Genomic DNA, 22,448 nt, shown 5'->3' with positions numbered 1-22,448 from the left:
TCACAGCTAGGCCTTATTGACTGCTTACTTTGTGCAAGGCATTATTCTAAGTACTTTACTTGTGTAATCTTCAACCCAGCCCTATGAGGCAGATACTATTATAATCTTCATCTTACAGATGAGATAGCTGAGGCTCAGAGAAATTAACTGACTCACCCAAGGTCACACAGCTATTAAGTGGCAGAATCCTTGGTTTAAGGATTTAGGGATCACTAAACTATACTGCCTCTCTAACCTTTCTTTGTTTTCATGCACTTTCCTGCTTTGTGGGCTTTACACAAGTTTCCCTCCGCCTGGAATGATCTCTGACATACACTTGGTTAAAAGATCTCAGCTCAAAAAGTCAGTTCTTCCAGGAAGCTTTTCTAATCTCCACCCCCCCGCCCCCCCAGCCAAGACAGGTTCCCTGCTATATATTTCCCAGGCACATATTTTCCCTTCATACTTATCAGCTTTTAATATTATTCCTATTTTTGTGATTAGATGGTTAGTGTGTATCTCTATCAAGAAAACTGAGCTTCACGTGGGATTGAACTGTATCCTCTGTGCCTGACACTTGGTTGGCACTCAAATATTTGGGGGATTATCATGCGTCACTCGTGATTTTACTCTGACTTGGAAGTTCTCTCACTCCCCCTCAGTTATGCAAGTTCTATCCAGAAGAAGCTGTAGCCTGGTGCCAGACATTTCATTTAGCATCAGAACATTTGGATTTGGGTCCTGGTCCCTCTGTTTATTAGCTTTGTAACTTTAAGCAGTCACAAAATCTCAGATCCACAAATTCTCAGCTCTGCTAAATGAGGATAATAATACCTCACAGTATTAGAATTAGTATAAGAATTAAAAGGAGACTTCTGAAGTGTATAACCTACATAAACATCTTAAAAAGTAGAGATAGTGTTTTATAGTGATGAAGATCGTGGGTTGTGTTTATGAGTTCCAGCTCTGTAGTCAGAGACCTGAGTTCAAATCCCAACCCATAATATTTATCGTCACTGCAGTTGATTTGGCAAGCCAGTATTTGCAGGATTTTTTTCATATGTTTTTTCAACTGCATTCATAGTTAATTTATTATGCATTTACACTTGTGTTAACTCTTAAGTCATAGTATATATTCTATGCTTTTTATTTTTTGTTCAACATAATCTTTTATCATAGCCCTCTGCACATAGAAATTCAATAAATATTAAGATAATCTACCTTTATTTGGAATATATCACATATTAGCTCTACTGAAAGTATATTAAGTAACAAAGGCAAGAAAGAATGAAAAATAGGATACATCACAATTGCCATCGTCATACACGTACATGTTCAAAATTGCTATTTTTCAAATCACTTTAAATCAAGATGAATTGCAGAAATGAAAGCCTAACAGAGACAATTAAACAATATTTGGAATAAAATCATTTGGCCTAATTTTCATAACCACAGATTTCAAAGAATACCACCATCCGTGCCAGGTGTGCCAGACAACCCCATTGTCTGTTTTAGCCGTGTAGGAGCCGGGGTAGTATAAACCATTCAGGTTTGCAGAGTGACACCTAGTGGGAGGAAAAATAAACAGAACAATCAGACTAGAAAAATACCCTTCTGAAACCCCCTTATTTTACTAGCAAATGATCAAAAACATTTTAACGATGAATTCTGCCGTTTTTTCAGACAAAGGAATATTTATCAATTTACAAAAGCCAATAGATTTCTACAATTTTAAACTGGTGGGTTTTACTGCCATGACAAATTTCAGGATATATAACCCAGGTCACTTGTAGTGTATTGAAAAAGAAGCATTTCTGTTCTTAATAGCCTTTAAACAAAAAAAGAAAAAGAAGCAAACCAAAACATGACCTTGTAACCTTCAGCCTTTGCAGGAGTGACTCGGGTTAACAAAGCAAGGTGTGGCATGGTGCTCTCTTGCCAGCTGCCCTGGATAATTGGCCCTTACATGTTCATCCATCTGCTGCCAAGACTTAGCTTTCAAAATTCAAACTCCTTTCCTCCCTTTTTTAAAATTGCTAGCATATCAAGTATTTCAACCTCAAGGGTAAGAAAACAGGGCCAGCCCCGTGGCTTAGCTGTTAAGTGCACGCGCTCCGCTACTGGCAGCCCAGGTTCGGATCCCGGGCACGCACCGACGCACCGCTTCTCCAGCCATGCTGAGGCCACGTCCCACGTACAGTAACTAGAAGGATATGCAACTATGACACACAACTATCTACTGGGGCTTTGGGGGAAAAAAGGAGGAGGATTGGCAATAGATGTTAGCTCAGAGCCGGTCTTCCTCAGCAAAAAGAGGAGGATTAGCATGGATGTTAGCTCAGGGCTGATCTTCCTCACAAAAAATAAAAATAAAAAAAAATTAAAAAAGGGTAAGAAAACAAAACCTAAAACACCATTAAAAGTTTTCCCAGCCATCAACCAATAATCATTTTTCTGAGTTGCTGAGTTAATTTTTTACATATATTGCTCCAATCTAGATAAGTTGGTCAGATTATCATGTTTAAAAATGCCCCACTTCCTTCTTTGGAATCTGTAAATGTCGGCCCTAATATGGATCAACTAAGAGTATGTGATATTTTCTGTATACTGTTACGAAACGAGTTACTACATATTTCTTTATTGATATAACCAATGAAAAGATGTCAGACATTAGGATATAAGGAGAACATTCACAAGGGATAGTTCTGAAAATCTATGGAAAGCACCCAAATTGTTGAATCAGAAAAGCTTATCATTTACCCATAAATGCTGAGTGGTTGCCTTGGATCACTTACCAGCCTAGTGATTCACTCCTGCTGACCATCTTGACAGTCCTCCTGATTTAATGGGATGTAACTAATCAAAACCACAGATGCTAAATCTGCAAGTGTCAAGAGCCTACTGTGTTTTTAAAACTGCATGGAAGGTAATGTCAAACAGAAAATACTCTAAATTGAGCCTGCAAAATATATATTTTGTCATATCTCTGTCCTCCTAGAGACATCTACTATATATACTTTTTAAATTTGGTCTATGATTTGAAGCCTATTAGGAAACTGACTCTGTGGTCAACATACGAAAACTTAGCTATTCTAAGACCAATTTTCCAGCATCTTTCAGTTTCTAGAACAGCCTGGACTTGAAACTAGATTGGGAGATGTTTGGGCTCCCTTGGGGGAGAAGCAGCTATGAGCACTCACATGAGATGCTACACCAGCAAAGCAGAGAAGACATCAACACTCGGCGATTAGAGAAAGAACGCCTTGTAGGATGATAGAGTTAAACTACAGTAGTAGCAGGCATGGTAGAAGTAGCACCAAGCTTCTGGAACAATTGGCTTTTTTCCCAGTTTTTCTGATTTTTCCGTCTGCACAGCCTTATCATCTCCTTTAACTCCAAGGATAATGCAGGCTCCTTGGGTGGCTCCAGCTACTGAATCGCCTTCCTTTGTCCTCTCTGAACTCATATCTTTAAAGTCAAGTAAATCATTTATTTGCCCACGTTAATATGTGCGCTAGTTGTCAAGCCAATCAGCTGGATGGGTACATGGTTTTGAGCTCATAGTAATATTAACCAATGTGATTGTTACTTCCGTATATGGAATTCTGTTCAAAAATCAAACAGTAAGGCATGTTGCAACTTCATGAATTGTAGTTAAGTTTTACATAATGCTGATAATTTTTACATAATGCTAACTTAGAAGGACAGGGGAAGAAAAAGGAGGAGGAAGAGAAGGTGATAAAGATGGTTTTTAAAAGAACAAGAAAATCTCTAGGGAAAAGACTATCACCACCTTTGATTTGCTAAGTAGGAAAGATAACTTTGTTTCTCTGTCCCTTCTCACTGCTGTGTGTATTCCAGTTTCTTTGCAAATGACCAAAAATTAAATGGACTCAAACTTTGTAAAAAGCAAAATCCAGAGAAAATACTCTTTTTACTACTTAGACTCAACTTGACACACCACACACCACACTCACTAACTGTAGCTCCACAGAATCTACAACTCTAAAATCAGCACGTCACAATAACTGATGTTCGTAATGAGGACTCTCATGATTTTAGGGAAAATTAATATATGTCTGGTATACCTCCACTTAATAAGACAGAGGATGCTTAAATGCTTTGAAAGTACTTACATAACAAAAAAAGTCAAAATTTGGATTGTGAACTTAAATGGATAGTCCTCAACTACATGGAAAACCTGACACTCCAGAAATACTTACTCAAAGATTCTGTAAGGGAAAGTTTAAATGTCCAGATATTTTGAGATGGCCCCTGTCTTCCAAAGAGAACAGAAGACGTTCAAAGCTCGTGACTGCCGAACAGTTTGAGCACATCTGCTTTGCAGACATAGCGGGCTCATCAGGTTATTTTTAAGGAAGACTGTTTGAAGTTTCCATTCTTGCCTTAAATTTTTGATTACAACAAAGGGAGCTGTCTGGAAAACATCTTGGGTGGAGAACAGTTAAAGGAATCAGAACTATCTGGCCTGGAGAAGAGAAAATATTGAGGAATACAATAAATATCTTCTCATCCAGTGCCCGAAGAGTTATGTTGAAAAGGGATTATAATTACTTTGTAGCTACAGAGGGAAAAAACTGGCGAAGTATAAGAAGGCAGATTTCCAGTTAATACAAGGAAAAACAGTACCATCAAAAATGGAATGAGCTTGCTGATAAAGTAACATTGAAGGATTCAATCAGAGGGTGTAATTAGGTTTTAGGATACTGTAGAGGAAATTTCTGCATTGGGAGGAGTCCGGATTCAATGATTTAGTGAAAGTCATGGTAATTGAAAAGTAGTATTACATTGAAAAATTGACAATAACATGGCCATTTTGTATGATAGGAGAGGGTGGAGAGCTACTTGGTTATTAGAATGCCAAAAATATTTTACCTATATATAAATGCTTTCTATTTCTTCATGTCCATCTGTGGCTTACTGTTTATGATAACTCATCCATAATTCGGTTTGCAAGCAATCTTTGTAAAAGTAGTAATTTGATTTATTTCTATGACATATCTTTCAAGCTTCACTAATGTACACAATGAACAAATCCTCAAAAATACTTTATCACTGAAGGATTCTAATAAGGATGGTTCCTTAATAAAACCACTATTACAAAGAAGACCAACACTACCTCATATATTCTAATTAATGCCCACCAGTGAGATATCATCAATACCATTACAACTATGTTTAGAAAATGTCAAACCTGTTAAACCACCAGCCAGACTGATCTTCTTCTGCACAGTTCCCTTCGTAGTTGTCATTATCTCTGTCCCACGTGCTGAATTTCATTCCTTGGTGACTAGCCCACCATTGCACCTCAGGATGAAAATTCCCTGTAAGGGAGTCTCCAGCTGTTCCAGAATATTCTCCAATATTCAACTCATAGGCATTCTAAAGGAAAAGAGGCAATTTCCACTATTAGTTGTCACTATTTAAAAAGTAGGTTGATTTAATAAACAAAATAATAGATCCTATTGTATATTTTTGTTTCAACAGACTTCAGGGTCTATACTGTATGTTTTACACATTAATTCATGATGTTACTTATTTGAAAATTTTAGTACCTTTTCATCTCCAACTTTGAAATTTTTGTATTGTGCATAACAGCTATTTTTTTCAAAATCGGCAAGGTCGATTTTTAAAGTGTAGTCTCCTGAAAAAAAAAAAATCAAGAAATTGTGGGTTTTTTAATGTGTGAGATGACACTGACTTACTGAGGTTTAAAAACAACTCATGGATCTATTTTACTTAGACCATTTCCTTCTGCCATGAATCAGTTTTTAAAGAATAAACAGTGACTCCATTGTGTTTACAACATGAACATTTTATTGTGTATTTTACTTGAAAAAAAATTAGGGACACAATAGTAAAGGTAGAAATTTCCACTAGATCCATCATAGCTAAAAGCTAGTGCAATTCACTGGGCAAAGAACAACAGAAAATAAGTTATTATTTAGTTAATAGATTAAGAAATCTAACAATGAAAGAATAAGTTTTAAGAAGTTTAAACGTTTATCCTCTCTTTCCTAATTTTGGTAAGAATGTTTATCTTAAATATAAATAATGACTAAAATAGCTGGTATTTTCAAGTAATCATCTTTTCCTCACCATCTCATCATTTGCAAATAACCAAGACTATTCCTTTTCAGAAACAGAACTATTGTCAGGTTTCATAGAAAGTTATAAATCAAACTAACTGTTAAATAATAGATGTTCTATCCTCCTATTTAGACAATGATCTATAAGACCCCTGGGCCCCATCACCAGGCCTGGTCTATGGTCAGCCTCCCTTCTCTTCCCAACCCTATCTCCATCACGCACAGCACAGGGTCTTGTCCACACCTGTGGACATTCTAGGCTGCACATCCAAGCTTGTTTACACCCACAATAAAAGCTGTTTCTTCACCTCCCCTCAGGCTTAGGAGTACACACACCAGCAACACAGTTTTCTCACAGGGGGATAGATGAAGAGGCATGAATGGACTCTGGAGATAAGCTCAAGGCTGTTTGGGCAGGAAATGCTGGACTCCCCCTTCCTAAAGAGAGTCTAGCGCCTATTGGCCTCGGCGCTTTGGCCCCACAGATTCCTCATCCCATGGAGCTCTCTAAAGTGGGGTTCCAAGAAAGAGCCCCTTCCAACCTGATCAAAAGGCAGTAAAGGTTATGTAGGCCAAGACCGTGAAGTGGACGGGAGCAGTAAGGCAGGCTAAGTTAACTCTCCTAAAAAATACTTTGTATTATAGAAGAGATATAAAGTCAGTCTCAATTTTTAGGTAGCCATCTAAATATCTCTTTGTAATCTAAATATCAATATGTAAATAAAAATGCAATTACAGGCCATTTCTAAATTAACTTTATTGCAAACACTTCCAGCCAAAATTTATGTAATGGAGATAAAGCTATTTTCAAAGGCAATTCCTTAGCCTTAAGTGCTCTCATAATTAAAGAATGCAGGGACAAGGCGCTGTTTTTCCTCGGGATGATATGATATGTGGTTACGAAGCCTGGAACTGATAAATACATTTTTGCTACCAAGAGAGTAGCCAGCCTGAACACCAATCAAAACATGAGGGGGAAGCAAATGTGTTGGCAAAGTGCATCTGAGCAAATAAGCACTTTATAATTTGAAAAATAATGTTTGAATTTTATATATTTAGAAGGAGCCAAGGGTTGTCATAGTTTCAATAAGAAACCAGATATATATTAATGTACGAAAGAAACAGAAGCTGGTAGGATCAATGTTATATATTTATCGTGAAACACTTAAAAGTAGGATAATAAATACGTTAAAATTTAGAGAGCATTGAGCACAAGAAGGACAAAGTATTGGGCGTCTAGGATTATCCATCTTTTCTAAGCTGTTATTCTGGTGTCTCAGAGATCTTTATAATTATAATCCTACTGACTATTATGAATATAGAAACATCAATCGCTTTCCTTAACTTGAATGGAACAAGTAAACCCTTGCTCTTATATTTAATGTGTTGCCAGTGTGATTTAGCATGCTTTCTTGAGCCATACAATTGCATTTTATGAAACATTCAGAATCAGACCTGAGTAGAACTGACTATGATCTCAGACTGCAACTGAGGTAAGGAAGGCGGTGGTTTGGAGCAAAGGAGTATGGGAAAGAGAAGCTTGAACAATTTGTTATCAAACTAATGACATTTTAGACAAATATTGAACTCTAAACATATCCATGAGTAAGTATATAGGGGAAATTGTACAGATGTCTGCAATTTACTTTGAAGTGTGTCAAAAATAATAATAAAATGGATGGATGGATAGATGGATAGATATGGGATAAACACAAGGGTAGTGAAACGTTAATGTGGAATCTAGGTGGGAGGTTGAAACTTCTTTCAGTTTTGCTGTAGCTTTGAAATTTTTCAAAATAAAATTTGAGGGTGGGATGGTAACAAGGACATTTAGTATATTCTGGTATTTGACTGCAAAAGCAGCTCCAGTCCCAATTCTTCACTTCTCCCTTTGCACTGTGACTTTGTAATGCCTCCCGTTAAGTCTATTTCCTTTCCCCTTACATCTGGTCCTGTGACTTCCTTTCACCAATAGAGGGCAGTGAAAACGACCATGGGGCAGTTCTGAGTGTAAGTCTCACTCTGTTTCTTGCAACACTGCCTGTGCTACAAGAACAAGTCCAAGCTAGCTAACTGGAAGATGAGAGACCATATGTCGAGCAGAGAGCTGAATCTTTCCATCTGGGGCCAACCTAGAAGAGCCAGTCTCCAGCTGACCAGGAAGTTGATCACAGACCCGTGAGGAAGCCCGGCCAAGATCAGAAGAGTGCAGCCCTGATCAGCAGAACCACTCAGCCAACTTGTAGATTTGTGTGAAATAATAAATGGTTATGGTGTTAAGCCACTAAATTTTGAGGCGGCTTGTTACACAGTATTATTGTGGCAATAGATAACTGATACAACATATACATTTTGAGGCCCTCAAGGCATTTAAAAAAGAATGACTATAACATCACATTTCCTTCCCAAAAATGGAAAATATAAATATGAGAAATCCCCCACACCCAATCCAGGTCTAGTTTCTTTTCCCCTATTCATAGTTTTAAGCAGCCACATTTCACAAAGGGGGTTATCGCCTGGAAGGGATCATTACCATCTGCAAATCATAGTGGTTACTGAATTAGTTCCATTGCCTATGATTTAGTAAAAAACACATTCGTGTTCTTTTTATTGAATTTCAAATGAATTTGATATCAGGCAAACCTTACCTTGTGTGGTTAATAAGTGAAGATTTTTATTACCCAGCCAATATTCACCATTTTTTTGGACAAAATTCCCAAAGCCATTTTCATAGTCATTCCAGCCTCTAAAAAATTTAAAGTGAAAGCTGATTTTAGCAAAATCCAAATGGACCTTTGCAGTACCCAAGATGCCCACCCCCCACTGGCACCCTCACCCCCAATATTTTCTTGATTAGTTAATGAATGTTCAGTATCTTATTTAGGAAGAGTGAAATTCTGTCTAATTAATAGCCTTCAGGATATAATAAAAAGGTTTATTTATTATAAATCTCACATTTACTACTCCAAATAAATGCTTAGGTCATAATTAGCACACCTGTTAAAGTTCTCGCTGCCATCAGATCGTCTCTGAATTACAGTCCATCCTCCTCCATCAGACATGTCACAATAAACAGAAAATTCTGCTGGGCTCTGGAGAGGCTTGATTTTGTAAAATCCACTGCGCTTATACCCATCATTGAAAATCTCGGAACAATCTGGTTGCAAAACAAGATAATGTAAAATTTATTATGTCTTTTTTTTTTTTATGGGAGCCTCTGAATAAGATTACTCAATACTAATGGAGACAGATAAATGCGTGGTGTAGATAATCAGCTTTTAAAAATTGCATCTTGTACATCTTCCAGTAGATATTAGGCAAGTCCTATTTCCTTTCCTAGTATCTAATTATCATGTGACTCCTTGATCTGATCAGAAAAAAAAAAAGGAGTGAAGTAGGGATCTGGTTTCTCATTTCTAATTTCTGTGGAAAACAAAAATTACATGTGTTCAGTTAATTACAGTAGTATAAGTGGAACTTTAGCTTTATCAGACAGAATAGTGGAATTTATCTCTCCTATGAAGCTAAAATAAAAGTAGAAATATATAACATCAAACAAATAATTTAAAGTGGGTTAGCTTGACTTAGAGGATTGTAAATCATTCTGAACATCTGAAAATGAACTCAAAATAGTAATCTTCTTTTAGATTCTTATAACCTCCCAGTCTCAACAGAGTTTTTACTAACCCACTGTAAGTTCTAACAGTCCATGCATTCTTAGATGTTTTTGCTAAAAACTGCAAGCTTCTACTACTCCTTGTATCCCTGCATTCTTCTTTGCCGTGATATTTCTTTGATGATTGAAGCCAACATAGCTACCAATTTGTCATCAAAAAAGTAATATCTGTTTCTTAAGCCACTTTACGGTGGGATAAATTAATATCCATTGGGTCTCATCTCGGCCAATCTGTACAGACTTAGGGGATATGGCGAGCATGGACTTCACTATTGTTGAGATGCCCAGGAAGCTCTGTTTTAGGGTGGTTGTTGAAGCAGTGCCACTATAAAGACATAGTCTCAAGAATGCCCAGTCACAGACTTTTGAGTAAAAACACCATAATTTAGCATTGTTAACTTTCACATTTTACCCTTATCATTTTGTTAGTTGTTTTCCTTTTTAAAAAAACACTTTCTGTTCCTGATTGGATAATTCCATTCTTTTAGCATATTTTTAAGCTCTTTCTTCATTTTCATTGTTTTGATGCCAAATTATCTACAATTCTGTTTTGTTACAAACAAAATATACTGCACATTAAGTAGATTGAATAGCCAATAGGAATCAGAAGAGAAAAGAAAACAAAGAACCTTTGTCACTTTCTAGAGCCGTTACCAGGTTGAGACCAATAATATACCACTGCTTTGGTGAGATGTTTATCTTTGTAATGATTTTGGCTTTATCTACATATTTATTTTTGAGATTCAGAAGCCCACGTGTTCTTTATATGTGCTGGATTATAAAAAAGATCCTGTTTGGCAATTAAACAAGAAGAAAAACAATGGGAAAATGATTACCTAAAATTAGTTCAATGTTGTCCAAAAGCTTACAGCTTGTGGTCGAGTATATTGTACAACACTTTTCATTAAAGTAAGCAGATTTTAACCTTGTTAGGAAAGTGGTTCTTTGCTTGCATTTAATCTCCTACCAAAGAGCTGAATAGTAAAGACTTCTGAGGTTCAGACTATTTTCCAGGCAAATGTGGAGATGATTAGCTATAACATTTGCCTCTGGAAAACTTTGTGAATATGGAGTTTTCAGCCAACATTTTCTATTTGTTTTCATTTTATGCCAACTGCAAATTTGTTTGTGTTTTTTAAACACAACTTCTTTCCAGAGGAAAATGCCAAACACAACTTCAGATCTAGAGGAAAGCTTTCAGCTGAAAAAAACAAAAACCTAACAAGAAAATAAACATCAAAAAAGCAACAGTAGCTCAATTGATTACAGCAAATCAGTTAAGGAACCTGCTTGGGGAAATGAGATTTACACTGTGATAGCAGAAAGTTCCAGCAATGTAAGGTTTAAAATACTAACTAGACATTTAAAACTATGATTTTCAAAATATTATGACCCACGCAATCCCCTGGAGAAAAGGCAGAGAAGGGCAGGCTAGAGAGCTCCATGTTCACGGGAGTTTTAAAAAAAAAGGATTTTTGGAACTTTACATAATACTCGAGTGAAGCCAAGGTTTCCTGTCCTCTGTTTGACAAACATTGTGTTAAACTGGGTGAGGTGAATACTTTCTCTGATCATGCAGAAAGCAAGCCACTTTGGAAGGCTGAATGTTTAAGCTTCACCAAGTGGCATGACAGCCTGCCAAATGGGCTTTTTCCTCTTGTCCCAGAATGGCGGCAGAGCCCAAAGCTGAGAACCAAAGGCACTAAGTACCCCACATTCGAAACTCATAGAAAGGCCAGCCAAGAGGTCAGCCACTGCTCCACAGGGCATGCTGGGAAATGCCAGAAGTGGCCTAGACACCACCCTTCTCACCCCCAGGTGTCATAAGAAGGAAATATAAGAGGAGAAAGGAAGTTGGTTGCTTGGAGAGTGCAGTATTCTTGCAGGGTGGAGGGAGTGGGCTCTCTCTGAACACAAGAGAGAGAGGATGTAATAACACGGACAGATAGCTGACATTCATTGAGCTAAATGCTATGTGCTTTTGTCATCATGTACATCTACATTAACTCATTGAATGTTTACAACAAAGAAACAGGTATTGTTATCATTCCCATTTTATAGATGAGAAATATGAGGCACATAGAGGTTAAGTAACTTTCTGAAAGGCCACAGCTAGCAAGATGGGCGGCTGGACTTGGAAACCAGGCTTCAGAGTCTACACTTTAACGACTACGCGTACTGCCTCAAGAGACTGGCTCGTAAGCCCTGCTGGCTTAGTGGTTACAGTTCAGCACATTCCACATTGGTGGCCTGGGTTCTGTGTCTGGGCGCGGAACCACACCACTCGTGTGTCAGTAGCCATGCTGTGGTGGTAGCTCATGTAGAAGAACTAGAAGAACCTACAATTAGAATATGTAACTATGTACTGGGGCTTTGGGGAGGGGAAAAAAAAAGAGAGAGGAAGATCGGCAACAGATATTAGCCCAGGGCAAATCTTTCCCAGCAAAAAAAAAGAAAAACAAAACAAAACAATTGCTCAGCAGTATTTAAAAAAAAGAAAGAAATTGGCTCATAAAGATTGGGGCTTCTGCAGAAAGTGACATGATTGAGCCAGTGGTCTTGTTGGCTGAACAGGTGTTGTGATGCCACAGGCTGTTGTTATTGTCACCAATTAACGTGAATTTGCTTCTATAATCTTTTAATTTAGGTACATAATTCAATAGCACCCGAAAGCTTAAAAAAAGATGCATTTAATTATATGTTGTATAAAAATCATGTGATTTGTGCATTATCTGCATAAATTACTGGTTGTATGTAATTAGGTGTTTTCTACCCTGAGATGAATTAGAATTCAGAAGATAATTAACTTAGTAATAATATAGTAACTTGTAAATAAGACCAAAGTAGTCTATGTTTCTATAGATCATGTACATGAGTATTTAATTTTTTTTTACATTTAAGAACACCAAAAACATAAACTTTGGTGCTAGCAAGTTCTTATATATTTTATACATTACATATTATATATAATTATGCATGTTATATATAGTTATAATATATTATATATTTTATTATAATTTATGTTATTATATATTTTATTTATCGAATGTTTGCCCTTGGAAGGCTGTCTAGTACTATTTGCCTATATGCTAAAAAATAAAGTACAAGTAAACTGTATTTATATTTCATAGTTTATTCCTCCTTCTCCTCCTCCACGCTTGTACCATATATAAAAAATATTAAACATGGATCTACCGACTTCCAAATTTGTTTTTAGCTGTTAGATCCAGAAACAGTCATCTAGAATGTCTATCATCTGTCTTATTACACATGTTATAATGTTATAAGACACACACACACAATATATAATGTTTTGTCTAGATCCCTTCCATGTGACTCTTCTATCCAATTCCTGCTCATACAGTCATCCTGCTCTGACCTTGATATTTTAATTTCTTAGGAACTGATTTCTTCCCTTACTCCTTGGTGACCTCTTGTTTCCCAAGTTCTGTTCCCAGCACTCTCCAACACAGAGATCAGATTTTCAGCTCTTAAACCTCAATCTTCTCATGACTGGTGGCACAGTCCCAGTAACAACATCCATTATCTGACACTTGAACCTACGTTAACAACCTGCTCAGATTGTGTTTGAACAGATACCCTTGGTCTTGAGCTTGGTTTGGAATTTGGAATATGGTACTTTGGAATATCTTGCATCCATCAGTTCCTTGCCCTAGAGGTCAGTTTTGTACCTACCTTTGCAATCACATATCTGTACGCTCATCCCTTTAATAACCAACCTGTTGCCTTCTTCTCAAGTTCTTATTCAATTAGCTATCATGTTTTACCCCATAGGTCTGTTTGAAGTGTTTGCCCTCACTTTTTTTCACCTTATCTGTTCCACCAATTAAATTTTTAAAATATGCATTCAACATTTACTATATGCCAGTCACCATGTTAGGTGCTGAAGATGCAAACAACTAGACGGTTTAGCAGAGCAGATAGATGGCAAAGCATGCAGTGACAGTACTCCATGATCAGTGCTAAGACAGAAAAGTAAAGGTGCTTTTGGAATGTATAGAAGTGGTACCTAATCCAGACTTCAGGGTCAGAAGTTTCCTGAAGGGCTAAAATTAGAGTCTGAAGGATGAATGGTAGGAGTCAGCTCACGGGGCAGGGGTTGAATAGAGAACATGTTCCAGACAGAGAAAAGGGCTAACGCAGAGTTCCAAAGGCTCAGGAGAGCAGGGCACTGTTGAGAAGTTGAAATAAGTTTAGTGTACCTGGACTGTAACATGCAAAAGAGACGCATGACAACAGACAATGTCCAAATTGTAGTTCTGCCATATATTTCTGACCCCACACCTATGCTGCCTCCACAAAGCCAATACACTCATAATACTAGCATCTCTCTGCCAGGGCTATCCCCTCCATCACTAAACACACTTTTAGCTCTTTATCGCTCTGTATTGAGCCCCTGTGTCTGGAAGAGGTGTCATCCCTGGAATCAAAGACTCTCCTTCATGTTTTTCTTGTATTCTCTTTTCTCTCCTTCTCTCCTTTTTTTGTACCACCCCCCACCACCACCTTTCCTCTTTTCTCTAGCTTTGATCATGCACTTGGGGGTTTTGATTGCTGCTTCCTCTGATCTCCCCTCCCCCAGCCCTGACTCCTTTTCTGATCTGGGGTGCCTCAAGAGACAGCGCAGCAGGGGCTGAGGGAGACAGTAGCAAATTCAAGGTCATGCAGGGGGCTGTGTCAAATTTAAATGGCCAAGACTTTATATCCATTTTCCCCAAGGAAATTGGGACAGGAGAGAAACAGATACGATAGATCAATCTGTTCATTTTTGTCAGGATTCCTTCTAGTTTTGTATCTAGTTTATTGTGTAACACAGTTTATCTTGGAAACACTTAAAAAAATAATGATAGCTACATTTATGAGCACTTACTGAGTGCCAGGCACAGTTCTAAATGCTTGACATGTCTTCATTCATTTAATCCTCACAACAATCCTGTAAACTAGATACCATTATTATCCTCATTTTACAGCTGAGAAAATTGAGGCATAGAGAAGCTAAATAACTTGCCCGAGGAAATACTGCTAGTAGTGCTGCAATCCATTCTCCAAACAATACCCAAGACTTAACCGTGGTTTAAAAAGAGACCATTCATGTATGTTTGGGTGAGTAAAGGCAGGGACATCCACAGAGGGCAGATCCAGATCCAAGCCAGTGTGTACTCTACTCTCTGTCACTATTAGCCTCTGCTATCCCTCTAGGAAAATTCACTGGCAACAGAGCTCCTTCTAGACTCTCTTCTTTAGAGTCGGTTATGTCAGACTTCATGCCAGCTTCATGGGTTGCTTGTCTGGTTTCACACTTAGGGGAAGCAGAGACGTTATTGCTACTTCTCCTCTGGCTAGACAGTGCGTGGCTCCAAATTTAGCTGGGCTTTCTAGAAGAATTAAGCCAAAGTTTGTTGGCTCTGTCTGTCATAATATGGCCACTAGCTGACCATAGACTTGGGCAGTGGATGAGGCCAGTTTGCCACTAATCTTGGTGAATGCAGCTTTTGACCAGGTGTTAGAATGGAATGATTTTAACTCCCTTTGCAGTAAACTAGAAAGAGGTCCAGTACCCACCCCTCTTCAATGTTTGGAACTAGTAAATGTAATGTCTCTTTAAATCTAAGAGCATACCTCAGGGCTGCTGCCTCATTTCTCCCCCTCACCTGTTTGGTAGAAGGCGATGAGATACATTATGGGTGGCAGATCTGATTTACTACTTCAAGGCAGGGAATAGAAGCCCAAGCCATGCCATAGCTCAGGTCTTGTTTAGGAAGGCATGCTCCACTGTTCTGTGGGCTGTGGTGTTCTTCAGTATCCTCTGTTGACCCTCAGATACTCCTGAGGGAGGAACATGCTGTATCACATCTTTCATTGACTGATATCTCCTGAAAAGTTCATTATCTTGATGACGGTAGACATTCTTTTGAAGATGGCACACTTTATTCCTTGAAAGGGCTTCCCCATCTGTACCAGTCACTGACCAATTTGTTCATTGACAAGACCATCCTCCACCGTGCATTTAAAGTCACATGATCCTGACTGACACAATCAGTGTGTCTCCTGGATTTAGGAAGCAATGTTCAAAATGTAAAATCCACCTGTCCACTCCCCAGTTAACCAGATGAATGATCAAATGGACTGTATAGCCTAGAAAGCTACCTCACAATATCCCCTGCCAACTGGTCTACCTATCTCATCACTGATGAGTTTACTCCAAACTTGCTTCACTCCTCCACCGAGAATACTCTATTCCAGTGCAATCATGGCCCTCAGCCCTACTACTTTTGTTAATCTCTGACTTCATTGACATTCCACTGATCAGTCAGGTTCTGAACAAACTACATATCTCTCAGTAGGGTTTCTAAGATATCCTCTAGTGAATCAATGACAGAGAATTCACTGGTTGGCCCTGAACCCTGACTAAAGGACACTTCTAGCTACTTTTCTTCATAAAGGTACAACTTTCTCAGGCCAGAAGCTGCTATCTAAGGCAATGCAAGGTATATTATATTTGATAGGGCTGCCATAATAAAATACCTTAGATTGGGTAGCTTAAACAACAGAAATTTATTTCCTCACAGCTCTGGAGCTTACAAGATCAAGATTAAGGTGCCAGCAGGGTTGGTTTCTTCTGAACTCCTCTGTCCTTGGCTTCCAGATGGCCACCTTCTCGCTGTATCCTCACATGGTCTTTCCTCTGTGCATCCACATCTTTGGTGTCTTTTTGTGTGTCCAAATTTCCTCTTCTTATAAGGACACCAGTCTGATTAGGGCCCATCTAATGGCTTCATTTTAACTTAATCACCTGTTTTAAGGCCCTATCTCTAAATATAGTCACATTTATAGGCACTGGGGGTTAGGGGCTTCAACATATGAATTTGGGGGGACATGATTCAGCCCATAAGACAGAGTCATCAAGCAAATGGCCTTTTGACCATTCTGGTTACCCCCTTCTCTGTGAATCAACCTTTTTATCCACAATGATTGGCCCAATTAAACTGGTGAGATCCTACCCTAAAATCTGTGTCTTATTGACATTTTCCACAGTCTCAGGATAGGTAGCCAACGTCTGCTGGGTGGATACCTAACCACAGTACAACCAGGCCCCAACTTCATCCAATGAAAAGGGTACCAAACTGCCACAGGACCCTACCTCTTTCTTGAAAAGAAGTAAAGTCTTCTTCTAGGTGACCCCAGGAAACTTTGGCCCTTCTCAGACTGTGGGAAGAAAATTTGGTGAGAAGCCTGACCTGGTTCTGGTCTTGAACAATCTCATCTACATCCATCAGCAAAAGCACAAATCCTTTTCACACCTGTAGGTTTTCTCCTTTAATTGGTCTTGAGTGGGACCTAGGCACTGTTTGTGGACAGTTTCCCACATGTCACTTGCATTTCTGTATATTCTCTAGACAGAGCTTGTGTTCTGGACTATTTTTTCCTATAGTGAACAGCCTTGGAAGATAGAGATATTGTCTCCCCCTAGAACAGATGGCAGTCAGGTTGCTGTGCACTATCATAAAGATAACATCTCCCTCTGGGGCAAAGGCTGGGCAGATTTGCCTGCAACCCATTATAAAAGACTGAGGATTCTTAATCTCAGGGTTTGTCAACTGTGACATAGCCCACTGCCTGCACATTTTCCATCTGGGTTATTCCACACTTCTCCCTTAGTATTTGCAGGCAAAGGATATTGATGTAAACATGAAGCTCATGTCTCTGACCCAGGAGTCTCTTGTCTCCTGCCAGTGTCCACGAAACCGTGGCAGGCTAACTTGTTAGCTTGCAAACAGAGTAAAATCCCAGACCCTTCACAGTTCCTTATAGGCATCAGCCTTTTAAAATGTCACTGGTGATTCTAATGGGTAGTTCTTGCTGAGAATTACAGTTTTCAAGGAATCTCTACTGATTCTGCTTCCTGTGCAATTGCTTTCCTGAGCCTTCTTTTACTGTCTTGCCTAATCGTCACGGTAGTTCTCTTCTTGGGTTCCAGTTCCCGGTTCTTTGCCCCTGTGATTGCTTCTAACAGTCACTTTGTTTCCCAAGCCTGTTTTTACCCAAGCTGTGTTTGGTTCCTCTTTGTTCCATGCTCCAGAGCCACAGGTCATCCTCACTCTATATGCGTTCCCACTACCACAGGCCAGTGGCTCTGGCATCCTTCTGATCCCCAAAGAGGGAAAGGGCATTTGGACTCAAAGGATTGAATTGCTGGACAATAGAGGGTCAGGAGCCCAGGGCACAGAGTCTGAGCAGAGAGAGAATAGCATCTTGGTAAAGAGAGAAAAAGTAAGCATTTTATTAAAGCATAGGTTCTAAGATTCTCGCAACTGTTATATCCTACACTGGTGAGTATATTTAGACATACAAAAGAAAGATGTTTTTATGCTCATCAACTTGGCATTTCTTTAGCCTCCACAGTTTTCAATTATAGTCAGATATATTTCCCAATTTATAGTTGCTTATCTTGCAATTCCCGTCTCTATGTACTACCTCGCTTTCATTCATAAATATGAAGTTCTACTACATTCCAGGCAATCTGATAGGCAAGAGAGAGTACGTTAAACATTGTCCCAGACCTTACAAAGTGCCCAGTTAATTGACCAAGGTAGACTCCTAAACAGAGAAGTCATAATACATCACGGCAGTAGCTAGAGTAGACACATGAACAAAGTGCTCTAGACGGCCTTCTCGGTGTTTCTGACAACCATTGTTTGTTTACTTTAAAAGATGCCCTGAGGAAGTCGCGTGAATAGTTTTCTATAGAGAATAACGACGTTATCATTATATGCAGTGATACGCGCAACATGTTCACAGTTTAAGATCATTTATTTTCTGGGGGGAACACTGGACTAATCAAAAGAAAAATTACCAAATCATAAAATATACACATAAAAATGACTCTTTTATTCTCCTAAATAATTCTGATTCTTTTGCCTTCTCTGTCCTTTTGTTCTGTTACTACCCTAAGGCACATCAGGGTTTCAGAAGGGAAAACTGTATAAGTGTAACATGACTGATACACAAATAACAACTAAGCTCAGCTGTAAAATTTCTCAAATGGTATCTGCTATTTCCACACTGATATTGAAACAATCTATTATCTTGATCTCTTAGTAAACTATAGAAATTCTCAGATATTTAGCATTGATATGGAATGTCCCCTACGGAGATAATAGAGGGAAAAGGGTAAGATATGGTAGAAGACATTTAAATGTGGTATAATGCTTCATGTTGCTCGTTACTAGAATAGGAAAAACTCATTAGCAAAACCAGAAAGTGATCAAATAATTAACACTGTCATTGCACATGGATGAATGATATGTTATTGAAACACTCAAGAAAAATAGATTCTGACCTGCATACTGCCTCTTGCCTCCAAGGTCAATGACACTATTCTCCTCTCCTTTATCGAGGAGCTGGATTTCCTTCTCATGCAAGAGCTGCGCTATCCTGACCTGTTGCTGTTTGACCCGGGTCTCGAGCAGGCGCACTTGGGCTCTGAGCCGCGCCTGCTCCTGGAGACAGTCCTCGAGAGCCTGCAAAGCAAAGCACATCTCGTACTTACGGAAAATAAATGCTCCTAACAAGTTGGATAAATTAATGATTCAATTTTGGCCCCAACTCCCATTTCAGAATATTATTCTAACCAAAATGTAGTTTGAAAGTTCTAATACTATTTATTATTTGAAGAATAAGAAATTATGGCTAATGCTAAAGGGCTTGGACTAAAAAATTACATAAAAATAATCTGAATGACTACACTAAGAGCTTTAGAGTCATTGTCTCATTTGATCTTCGTAACGATTCCATGAGATAGGAATGGGCTTAACCCTGGTGAGAAAACCTGCTCAAGAGTCCCCAGTGGGTAAGAGAAGTCAGCATTCAAATCCAGTTCTAGGTCCCTACCCTCAATCTCTACATGACGCTGCCTAAGTGCTTTATAGCATCATTACACGTCATTAGTGTGTCAGTTCCTAAAATAAATGAGGCTTTTGAATCATCTTCTGGTATTAATATGTTCTAAAATATAATTGAATGCTTACAATCTGATGACATATGGGCACCTTTATAAGGGATGATAGTTTAGACTCATATCCCTGAGGATCTCACCTATGTACCTGTCGCTGGAAATTCTACTGGAGTCACTTTAACTTTTTGCTTATTTGTTGTTTTGCCCTCAGTTACTTCAAAAAGGGATGGGAGGAGCCTGAGTCTTCCAGTTCAATCATTTGTCTTCTCTAAAAAGACAAATAACCCAAGAATATTGCACATGAAAGAGTTTATGAGCTCCTTTCTAAAGTGGCATCTGACTGAACAGCACTCTCCAGACAGAAAGCAAATATCATTGGTGAATTGGGAAGGAGAGTTGCAGAGGTGGGTCTCCTGGGAAGAGGTACTGAGGCCAAGAAGCTGCAAAGAAGGCTCTTGAGTTACTCAGGGTAGTAAAAAAAAAAAAGGACAAAAGACAAATTTTTGCCATTTTTCCCTTGACATCTCTATTTGCGGCTCATGTCATGATCTCCTGTGATAAGTCTAAATGTTCACTTCTGAGAAATTATGAATTTCAATGTGTAATTGCCTTACACTACTTTTGTATGTGTGTGTGTGAGGAAGATCAGCCCTGTGCTAACATCTGCCAATCCTTCTCTTGTTTTGCTGAGGAAGACTGGCCCTGGGCTAACATTCGTGCCCATCTTCCTCTACTTTATATGGGATGCCACCATAGCATGGCTTGACAAGCGGTGCATCGGTGCGTGCCCGGGATCCAAATTGGTGAACCCCGGGCCGCCGCAGCGGAGGGCATGCACTTAACCGCTGCGCCACTGGGCCGGCCCCTGCCTTACACTACTTTTATATACATTATTTCTGAAAACAGGCATTTTTCAGATATATTTCCCAATTTATGTTTGCATAACTTCCTGTTCCTATCTTTATGTACTACCTTGTATTCATTCCATAAATATGAGGACCTTTTGTGTTCCAGGCACTCTGCTAGGCAGTCAGAACAGCATAATTAGATATCCTATTTGGGACAAAGGAAAGAGGTACACTGCCTTCGTATGAAAGACTATAATGTAAATACAGAAATTCATCCTCAAAACTGCAAGTCATATAGCAAAAGAATGGAGAAGCAGTGATAGAGGCCTCCTCTCTCCCATCTTCAGGCCCAGGTCACTGACTCTCTCCCAGCTGTTTCTCTAGGACTATTTCTTATTTGCTCTTGGTACTCTCTCCTCTTCACTCTTTGATTTATCCTCTCTGAAAGAGTTAGTTGCTTAGCCCCCTAGCTCACACCTGTTTAAAAAAATAAACAGGAAAGACACTTTATGATGTATGGAATCCTGTGCTGCTTTCCAATTAGTTATGATTAGGGAAATTAGTTATGGTATCATTAAATATAGTGGACTATGCAATTTAAAAATAACTGAAGGGGGCCAGCCCCATGGCATAGTGGTTAATTTCAGCGCAGTCCGCTTCGGCAGCCCAGGTTTGTGGGTTCTGATCCCGGGCATGGACCTACACCACTCGTCAGCCATGCCGTGGCGGCAACCCACATACAAAATAGAGGAAGATTGGCACAGATGTTAGCTCAGGGACAATCTTCCTCAGCAAATAAATAAATAAATAAATAACTGAAGGGATTACGGACAAGTACATTCAATCTTTATGAGACTGCATATATGGTTTTAGTAAGCTTATTTAAAACTTAGGAGTTTTTTCTCCCGGAACTTTGAGTAAATGAGTATTTTTTCCTTTTTACTCGTGAATGGAAGAAGGTACAAGTTCATTGTAGTTATTTTCAAGTAATCTGTTCAGTTTACACTAATAGCGTCCAATATTGGAAAGCCCATGGTCAATTTTAAGGGACAATTTTAAATTCCTAATACTATGTAACAACCCAAATAACTCCAGTAAATTAAAAAAGATTTTTATTTGTTGTGAATACTGATTTTTACTTAAAAATTTTTTTGTGTGTGTGTGAGGAAGATCAGTTCTGAGCTAACATCCATGCCAATCCTTCTCTTTTTTTTGCCGAGGAAGACTGGCCCTGGGCTAACATGCATGTCCATCTTCCTCCACTTTATATGGGACGCTGCCACAGCATGGCCTGACAAGTGGTGCATCAGTGCACGCCCGGGATCTGAACCCGGGCTGCCAGCAGTGGAGCGCGTGCACTTAACCGCTACGCCACGGGGCCAACCCAAAAGAAATTTTTTAAAGCACTTGGTAAAGTGCCTATTATGTGGCAGATGCTTCCACAAACCTTTTTCAATTTTCCCCTTTAGTTAAGTTCTTTCAGTGACAAGTTCCTATAGATTTTCTGCAAAATAAAAGAAAATTCAGGTGAAAGCAGGCGTTATAAATGCAAGAATAGTTTCTGTAAGGAGCTTACCCAGCTTTCCCTGCCCATTACCAGGGTAGTGATGACAAGGATGAAACTGAACATCTTCGTCATTTTCCCCATTGAGAGAACTGCAAGAGCAAAAAGAATTTCATAAAGTTATTTACTGTGAATTTTTCATAAGTCCAGAGTTCGGTTCAGACTCAAGGCGATCACGCCATATCTCTAATCTGAGAGTCACCAAGGAAATTCTCCTGGACTTCCCCAGGCTTCCTCCACACAGAATGATGCTCACTGTTACCTTAAATAGAAGTGAACCTGTTCAATTGCAGGA

The 22,448-nt window shown here is 38.9% G+C and overlaps 1 protein-coding gene across 1 annotated transcript; it reads right to left on the bottom strand.

Annotated features, from left to right (window-relative positions):
- Positions 1 to 1,202: 1,202 nt before the first annotated feature.
- FGL1 (fibrinogen like 1) lies at positions 1,203 to 22,237 on the bottom strand. Its single transcript, XM_058525396.1, has 7 exons — positions 22,166 to 22,237; positions 19,127 to 19,307; positions 9,087 to 9,246; positions 8,738 to 8,835; positions 5,556 to 5,644; positions 5,195 to 5,382; positions 1,203 to 1,544 (listed from the first exon to the last, which is right to left on the bottom strand). The coding sequence occupies exons 1-7, from the start codon at positions 22,235 to 22,237 to the stop codon at positions 1,385 to 1,387; spliced, it is 948 nt and encodes a 315-aa protein (XP_058381379.1). The 3' UTR covers positions 1,203 to 1,384.
- Between the last annotated feature and the right edge of the window lie 211 nt (positions 22,238 to 22,448).

Source organism: Diceros bicornis, chromosome 29, assembly GCF_020826845.1.
Source record: "Diceros bicornis minor isolate mBicDic1 chromosome 29, mDicBic1.mat.cur, whole genome shotgun sequence".
Lineage (NCBI taxonomy): Eukaryota > Metazoa > Chordata > Mammalia > Perissodactyla > Rhinocerotidae > Diceros > Diceros bicornis.
Note: the sequence above shows the minus strand (reverse complement) of the source record. Positions and strands in the feature narration are given on the sequence as shown.